Source organism: Panthera leo, chromosome C1 (genome assembly GCF_018350215.1).
Source record: "Panthera leo isolate Ple1 chromosome C1, P.leo_Ple1_pat1.1, whole genome shotgun sequence".
Taxonomy (NCBI): domain Eukaryota; kingdom Metazoa; phylum Chordata; class Mammalia; order Carnivora; family Felidae; genus Panthera; species Panthera leo.
Window position 1 is genome coordinate 15,702,944 of NC_056686.1, and position 8,993 is coordinate 15,711,936.

The 8,993-nt window shown below is 53.4% G+C and overlaps 1 protein-coding gene across 4 annotated transcripts in view; it reads left to right on the forward strand.

The window, feature by feature from the left end:
• ALPL (alkaline phosphatase, biomineralization associated) overlaps window positions 1-4,260 on the forward strand; it is a 98,110-nt gene extending 93,850 nt beyond the window's left edge. For 3 of the 4 annotated variants that reach the window (XM_042951675.1, XM_042951676.1, XM_042951677.1), the window contains exons 10-12: window positions 1,821-2,012; window positions 2,449-2,568; window positions 3,297-4,260. In XM_042951675.1, coding sequence (XP_042807609.1) covers window positions 1,821-2,012; window positions 2,449-2,568; window positions 3,297-3,562 — 578 coding nt within the window. In that variant the 3' untranslated portion in view covers window positions 3,563-4,260. The remainder of the gene's footprint in view (window positions 1-1,820; window positions 2,013-2,448; window positions 2,569-3,296) is intronic. The other variant, XM_042951673.1, reaches the window with a different exon arrangement.
• The last annotated feature ends 4,733 nt before the right edge of the window (window positions 4,261-8,993 follow it).

An 8,993-nucleotide genomic window follows, 5' to 3' on the forward strand; every position in this document is an offset into this window, starting at 1 on the left:
CCCAGCAAGCCGTTCTCCTTTGGGCCTGAGGATGGCCCGTCAGGCTGACTAGTCCAAGAAGACTTCCCAGGAGCCTTCCTTCTGGGGGTCCCTCCCCAAGGCCCCTGAACTTCACTCCTTCCAAAAGACAAATTAGTAGGCCCTGATAGACCCCCCTGCATCTGAGTGGCTGCCTGGCTGGGCTCAAGGAACAGGCCCGGGGTCCTTGTCCACACACGCCCATCAGTCTGCGGGAGCCCTCAGCTGGATGGTGCGTATCTGCCGTTCCTAGGCACGTGTGGGGCCAGCGTCAGATTCGTGAGTCCTGTGCCTGAAAGGAGACCCAGGGCAGGCCCTGGGATGTCCCGGGTCCCCCAGATTGGGACAGCCAGAACTTTGGGGATTGGCAGTGCTGCGTGCCAACGTTCACAGGGTTTCCCAGCGCTGATGGGAAGCACTGGAGTCGGGCTTGTGTTCTTCGCTGCTGCGGCCTCTACCTGTACATTTCTGTAAAATGAGGCCAAAAATAGTCTTCGAAGGGTTATTAGCATCCATTGCGTTCAGAGACATAAAGTACTTGGAACAGGGCCCAGCAGAGAATAAATCTTCCGTGTTTCTATTATTACCATTATTATGATTACACAATAGGTAAGTCAATAACAATAGGAAGTGTGAGGAAGTGATAAAGTTTCCGGAATCTTCCAAAGTTCTAATAGCCATTGTCTTCTGTGGTTCCTGATGTTGCCTCACTGAACTCTAGAGGTACACACACACACACACACACACACACACACACACTTGCACATATACTCTCACCACACATATACACACACTCAGGCCCCTCTGCCTTCCAGAGGCCAGTGGCAGCCAAGCCGGCTTGGCCACTTTCTCGCCAAACCCCAGGGTTCCCACTTAAGCATGGCAGGTCTCAGCCTGGCCTGAACAGGCCTCTGACGCCAAGGACCCAGCCAGGAACCAATGGTGGTGAGCACAGGCTCCCCTGGGAGCATTTCTCTTTGTGACTGCTCCCAGAGCCACAACAAAGGGAGGACCCACCCTGCCAGCCTGCCAGGCCAGAGTGGTGAGGCTCAGGCCAGTGGGAAGCGAGGGCGGCCAGGCCGCCCCGGCTCAGGACCCTCAGAGTTGGGAGTGTCCACTCAGGCATCCTTCTCCTGTTAGAGACAAGGAGGGGTCCCCTCAGGTCATGTAGCCCTGAGCCATGACCTTTAAAGCCAGGCTCAAAGCCAAGCATCTTGCGCTCATATAGGAGAGGCGGCACAGGATCCAGGCTTCAGAGGCCTTTATGAAGGCTTGTCATGGGCACTGAGAATGAGAGTCATGCCTGAATTCAAATCCCGCTACTCCCACCTTGGTCGCGTCACTTCTGCCCCCAGGCCTCATTTGCTCCATCTGTAAATGGGGCCGATTGTGCCCATTTCTGCCCAGGATTGTTGTTACGGGGAAATAAGACACCGGCTTGTTGTGCCTGGCACTCGGTAGGACCTCAGGCTTGCTGGTTCCCTTCTCTGTCTGTCTGAGGTCTCAGACTCCTTCAAGCAGCTGAAGATGCTGCACTGAGAGCCCCATGGGGTCACAGACAGAGCACAGAGTTTTCAGTCAGGTGGATCTGGCTTTGCTCTCTCTGTGCATGAGCCCTTGGTCTACAGCCTACCTTCTCTGAGCCGCTGTAAAGGTTGAATGCCACATAAAGTGCCTGGCGTGGTACACGGCGCATGGCAGTTCCCCATCAAAGAAAGATTGATCCAGCAGTAGCGTGGTGGGGCCTGGGGGCACCGATCTTCCCTCCCCTTCACCCGAGCCCTCTGCCTCGGTGTCTCAAGGAGGCAGGATTGACCACGGGCATCACGAAGGCAAGGCCAAGCAGGCGCTGCATGAGGCAGTAGAGATGGACCAGGCGATTGGACAGGCAGGCGCCATGACGTCCGTGGAAGACACACTGACCATCGTCACTGCAGACCACTCCCATGTCTTCACTTTCGGCGGGTATACCCCCCGTGGCAACTCTATCTTTGGTAGGTGGGCCTCTGTTGGGGTGGACACTGGGCACTCCCAGGCTGCCCGTCTGGGAGCAGGCGCAGGGTGGGAGAGCCAGCAAGCTCGGGGCCTGGCCCGTGTGGGATCCATGAGAATTGGGTAGGACAGAGAAGTTATGGATGGGTGGGGGGTGTAGGGTCAAGTGCATGAGTGGCTACCTGTGTGATGGGTGGATAGAAGAATGAGAGAGAGGATGGATGGATGGACTGGTGAGGGCTGGGTGGATGGACAGACAGCCAGGTGGAATACCAGATGAGGGGGATGTGGGCACAGTGAAAACTGAGGGGTGGTTAGTTGGAAGTAAGCCAGGTTTAGAAGGTGGCTTCATGGAGTAGTTCAAAGGGGACTTGAGGGTTGCCAGGCTGGGGCTTGGGGACTCCAACATGACTCCGGGGCCAATGCCTTTCTGTGCAGGTCTGGCCCCCATGGTGAGTGACACAGATAAGAAGCCCTTCACCTCCATCCTGTATGGCAATGGGCCTGGCTACAAGGTAGTAGGCGGTGAGCGAGAGAACGTCTCCATGGTGGACTACGGTGAGATTGTCAAAGTCCAGAGCTGGGAGGGGACACGGTGCCCCTTGGGGATGGGCTTGGGAACCCTGCAGGCTCCCTGTAGGAGACCCCAAGGTCAGGGGTCTCCTAAGAGCCATGACTTGAGTCAGAGCAATCCCAGTTCAAACCCCCTTGTACGATTGAGCAGCTCTGTGACCTTGGGCATCAACGTGGTCTTCCCCAGCTTCCCTTTCCTCCTTAAAAGAATTCTAGCTCCCAGGGTTGTCTGAAGGACTAACTGGGTCTGAGGAGCTTCGTGTAGTGCCCGGCACGTGCAGGTGCCTGCTCTGTTACACTGCCATTTTTATGGGCTATATAATATTCCAAAATCTGAGCCTTCTCAGTGTATTCATCTGGTTCCCTCCTGTTGAATATTCATTTGCTCATGATGGCCCCAGTAGCCCATGGGGGTCTAACTGTGCAGCCAATGGTAGGAGGCTCTCCCGGGTTGACTGTTCCCTTCGAATTGAAACAGCCCAGCTGAGGTTGATTTTTCTCTTCTGGGGGTTGAGGGTACAGGCTTCTGTGTCAGAACGGACTCAGGCCCAAATCCCGTGGCCTTACACAAAATGACTTCCCGGCACTGAGCCTCGGTTTCCTCCTCTATGAAACGAGGGCATGTGAGCCAGCCTGAAAGAGCGGGGGGGGAAGTGGCTGCAGACTGCCAGTCCCCTGGCAGGCTCTCAGCAAGTGTTTCTTCTGGCCCACAGCTCACAACAACTACCAGGCGCAGTCTGCTGTGCCCCTGCGCCATGAGACCCACGGTGGGGAGGACGTGGCGGTCTTCGCCAAGGGTCCCATGGCGCACCTGCTACATGGCGTCCACGAGCAGAACTACATTCCCCACGTGATGGCTTACGCGGCCTGCATCGGTGCCAACCTTGACCACTGTGCCTCGGCCAGCTCGGCAGGTGGCCCTTCACCAGGTCCCCTGTTCCTCCTGCTGGCCCTGCCCTCCTTGGGCATCCTGTTCTGAGGGCCCGCGGCCCAGGCACCCACTAGCCTATGACAGATGGCCAGCCTCCCTCTCTCAGCACTGCCCACCACCTGGGAGCCCACACCTCAAGGGCTGGGGAGGCGGGGGGCCTTCACAGCCTCAACAGCTGCCAGAAAGAGGACCCAGGAAACCAAAGTCTGCTGCCCGCCTCGCTCCCCTCTGGAATCCTCCACTGGCACCAGACCCATTCCTGGCCTCCGGCCTCTGATCCCTCCCTGCTGCCCCTTTGGCCAACAGAGTAGGTTTCTCTTGGGCAGGCAGAGAACACAGACTGCCGAAATTCTCAAAGCATCTTATTTTTCTAGCAAACATATTTCTCCAGGCCTGGAGGCCCCGAAGCTTCCATGGAACATTCCGGATCTGACCTTCCCACTCCCCTCCCCTCTTGGAACCACCAGGCCCCATCATGCTCATGTCCCTACCCGCAGGGGAGACCGAGTCCTTCCCTGCAGGATGGGGGTTTGCTCACTCATTCCGAGGCCGCCAGGGGCTCCCAGGAAGTAAACTGGGACTGGCCATCCAACCCCAGGGTGGCCGGACACTTCCCAGCTCTTAACACGCACGCCCACTCCTCTCTGAAGCGACACCCCTGTTTGGAACGGCAAAATTTTTTTTTTCTCTTTTTGGTGTTGGTTAAAAGGGAACACAAGACATTTAAATAAAACTTTCCAAACATTTCTGAGGACAGAACTGAGTCTTTGTGGTCAGTGAGGAAGAGAATGAAACAAGCTTGTTTCTCTGGGAAGAATTGGACTCTGGGCCCAGGAGGGCAGATGGAGTCCGGCGGGGAGGAAGGGGTATCCTGCTGACCCGGGGGCTTCTTCACTCGTTACCTGCGTGACTTTGGACAAACTGCTTTGTATCTCTGTGTCTCTGTCTTCTTAGCTATAGAATGGGACGCAGTCCGGTCTGGGTTGCTATTAGAGAAAAGTATGCCTCTGGGTCCTGAAACTCACAGCAAGAAGGCCTTCAAGGGCCCTGTGACACTCTTGCCACACAGCTCCGACAGACAGAGCTCCATGTCCTGGTCCAGTGGAGCTGTCCGTTCGTTCATTCATTCATTCATCCAGCAAATCCAGTTGACCCTTGAACAAGATAGGTTTAAATTGCATGGGTCCACTTACATGCAGATTTTTTGGGGATAAATACAGGAAATGTATTTTCCTTAAGATTTTCTTTTCTTTTTTTTTTTCTAAATTTTTTTTTCAACGTTTTTTATTTATTTTTGGGACAGAGAGAGACAGAGCATGAACGGGGGAGGGGCAGAGAGAGAGGGAGACACAGAATCGGAAACAGGCTCCAGGCTCCGAGCCATCAGCCCAGAGCCTGACGCGGGGCTCGAACTCACGGACCGCGAGATCGTGACCTGGCTGAAGTCGGTCGCTTAACCGACTACGCCACCCAGGCGCCCCTCTTTTCTTTTTTTTAAAGATGATACTTTTTTTTTATGTATTTATTTTGAGAGAGAGAGAGAGAGGGGAAGGGGCAGAGAGAGAGGGAGACAGAGAATCCCAAATGGGCTCCACGCTGTCAGCGCAGAGCCTGATTGTAGGACTCGATCTCACGAACTGTGAGATCATGACCTGAGCCGAAATTAAGAGTGGGATGCTCAACCGATTGAACCACCCAGGTGCCCCTCCTTATGTTTTTTTTTTTAAATAACATTTCTTTAGCTTACTTTATTGTAAGAATATAGTATACGGTGCATATAATATCAAATACGTCAATTGTTAACATATTTATTTTAACATAATACACACAACATAAATATGTTAACAGTTAATTGACTGTTTTATGTTATCAGTAAGGCTTCCAGTCTTTAGGAGGCTATTTGCTAAATTTGGGGAGGGGGTCACAAATTATACACGGATGTTTTACCGCGCAGGGGGTTGGTGCCCCTAACGCTCATGTTCAAGGGTTGATTGTGTTGAGTAGGTGCCAGGCACCAAACCAGGTCTTAGGAATTTTGTGGCAAACAACACAGACATGCTCCTTGCCTTCACAGAGCTTCAGCCTAGCTTGGCGATGGTGATCTTTCCATTCCTGATTATCTGGCCTGAGAACTGGGCTCAGGATTGCACCTGATATTGGGTATACAGGGTTCTCCAAGTCTGCTCCTTGCCTCATTGGAATGATAGTCCCTATGAAGGTAATAATCATAATCGTAAACATTGAACACTTACCAGCTGACAAGCTCTGCTTGGTGATCTATATGGATTCAGTTCATTTGATCCTCACTAGGAAGTAGGCCCCTGTCATCCACATTTATAGATTAAGGAAGCCGAGGGTGCAAGGCGTGGCGTGATTGCTCAAGGTCCCCAGGTTGTGGGGCTGGGATTTGAATCCACATACATCCGATTCCAAAACCCCTATACTTAATGACATCCTTTGTTTATAATACGTTTCCGACTTCCTGACAACATTCGAACGCAGCCAATGCTAGTGACTCAACACACACTAGTCAAATGCGAACTCAGAAAGATGAGAAACCACGTCAGAAGTGTGCCCTTCTTCAGGGGAGAAAATGCAATCGAGCTGATTTCTCTCTGAACTTTCTGGCAGTCCTGGCAGAAAGGGGAGTCCAGCCATGCCGATGCTGGGAGAGAAAATTAAAACTAAGGGGTGCTTGGGGGCCCCTGGGCAGCTCGGTCGGTTAAGCATCAGATTCCTGATTTCGGCTGAGGTCATGAACTCACAGTTTGTGGGTTCAAGCCCCACATCAGGCTCTGCACTGACAATGTGGAGCCTGTTTCAGATTCTCTCTCCTCTCTCTTTGTCCCTACTCTGCTTGCACTCTCTCTCTCTCAAAATAAATAAACTTAAAAAAAAAAAAAAACAAAAAAAAAACTATGGGCACTTGGGTGGCTCAGTCAGTTAAGCATCTATTCTTGATTTCAGCTCAGGTCATGATCTCTCAGTTCGTGGGTTCAAGCCCCATGTCGGGCTCTGTGCAGAATGTGGAGCCTGCTTGGGATTCTCTGTCTCCCTCTCTCTCTCTGCCCTTTCCCTTCCCTTTCTCTCTCTCCCTCTCTCTCTCAAAATAAATACATACACATTAAAAAAAAAAAATTAAAACTACACGCATTCATTCTTGCCAGGGCAAAAAGACAACTCCTACCACCTTCACAATTTATATGTTATCTCTACTATTATGTCCTAAACAGTTGTTTAAATCCACACGGGAGCTGTTGAGCTTTAAACGCTCCCCAGTACCACCTGAAGTCAGCTTACGTGTCTCCAGGATGTGCAAGCCATACTTTGTGTCTTGGGTTGGGTTTTCCAAAGGCAGACCCTGAGAAAAGGATTTGTGCACCTGTGGTTTGTGAAAGGAACCCAGAAGGCACCAGGCGGAGAGTGGGGAAGTGGGACAGGAGAAGGAGGGAAGCTGATAAAAGGTAAGTTATGTAGCAGCTCGCCATCAGGGGCAACCAGGGCCCAACCCCCACCCCTGCGCCCCGCCCCGGGGCCACCAGGAGGCCCAGCAGAAGACGCCCCTCCATCCATCCTCCTGCCGGCAGGTGAGGGAGCTGTGGCGTTTACTCACCAACTCTCATCCTTCATTGGCCAAGGGCTGCTCCCGGAAAGATGACAGCTCGGCACTTCCAACCTGCCCTTGCAGGGCTGAGAGAAAGCCCCAGGGCACGTGCTGGGACCTTAAATGCTCAGAGGATACAAACAGGGCACCAATAACATCTGTTTAACTTTGCGATATGCGGAGGAGGCTAAAAAGCACGGACTGTGGGTCAGAGAGACGGGGGTGCCTGCCTCTGCTCCATTGCACTGTCGTTTCTATGAACGGGGGCAAGTTCTTTCACTTTGCTGCCTACACTGGAATGACAGTACCCACAGCACAAGGGTTTCCAGAACAAAGAAAGGATGGCAACTCCACATGTATTCATCCAGATAACCCTGCCTTCTGTGAAAGATAAATCCGGAACTTAACACGGGAAGAGTTTATTTCTATCTTAAACATCTGGTGCCTCTGGTCGGGCGTCTGGGACCCAGGCTCTTTCCACCTCGTAGTTCTGCCTCCTCCAAGTCCCGGATGCACCATCTCACTGGGACTACCGAGGTTCTGCGTGAGCAGCACATCGATGGGGGGGGACCCTCTTTTTAGCCACTTCTTCCTGGAAGTGCCACACGTCACCTCCACTCATGGTCCGTTGGTAAGAAGTGGTCACATGACCACCTAGATGCAAAAAAGGCTGAGCAGTGACATCTTCAGCTTTGGAGCAGGTTTCCAACCTCAGCATTATGGACTCTCGGAGCTTATGCTCACTCGCTCCCCAGACATCACTACATCCTCAGGGTGTTTGAAAACATTGGGAGATTTCACATCACGTGATATTTGGACTTCTGGCTTTTTCGAAAAATTGGAAGGTCTGGCTGGCACGGCTGCACGTTTCTGCAGGGCAGTGGCTGATCTGAGCCGAGAGATGGCGGCCCATCCAGCGTGTGGCTCTCCTGTTTGCCACCGTCCCCAGCACTCAAGGAACTCACACTAAGCCCCTTTCGGCAGACGTTACCCCTCCGGTCCGGGTGGAGACAGAGCTCGGGACCCATGCCTGTGAATGGGCCGTGGTTCTGTCCTTGGAAAGCTCACATCTCACGACAAGATGGCCAGAAGCAATCCCAGTGCACAGGCGAAGCAAGGAGCTGTGGGGGCAGCTAACCAGCAGGGGGCACGGTGGGGCGGGCACTGAGGCAGAGAGGGCAGCAAGCAGGCTGGGGCCTGACGGGCCAAGGAGCACTGAGGCAGAACGTGGGGGTACAGAGAGGATTCCGGAGGAGACCTTGTGGGGACAGATGGGCAGGAAGGTCTCGAATGCCATTCCAAGAAGCTGGAGGTGAACGAAGACCCTGGGGAGCCATGGAAGGTTCTGGAGCCTGGGAGTGAGCCTCATTTTTGAAAGATCATCATGGCTGCCCAAAGAAACTGTGACGGTGGACCAGGCAGGAGAAGCTGGGCCCATGGAGACGGGAAGAGGGAACAAACCCCAAATATGTGCCTGAGAGTCCCAGCTCCTACCTGTCCAGAAGGCGGCTGGAGCAGCCGGTGAGTGAATAGTTGGTCAGCAAACTGACTGCGCTGATATTGAGGGACGGAGGGAGCAGCACATCAACTGCAGTGAGGTTGACACCTTGCGGGCACATGTGTCACGTACACGCCCCCCACCATCCTGTGAGGTGGGCAATATCATCCCCATTTCGCAGATGAGAAGGGTGAGGCGTGGCAGAACACAGTGACCTGCTCAGGGCCCATGGCTTGTAAGTGACAGCTGCAAGTTGAACCTAGGTGTGCCTGACTCCCAGCCCGTGTCCCCTCCCTGGCCTCTGGGTGCTAATCCCTTCAAGGAAAACAAGCCAGGCCCCATCAGCCGCAGAAGCCCTTCGATGGGGGAGTAAGAGC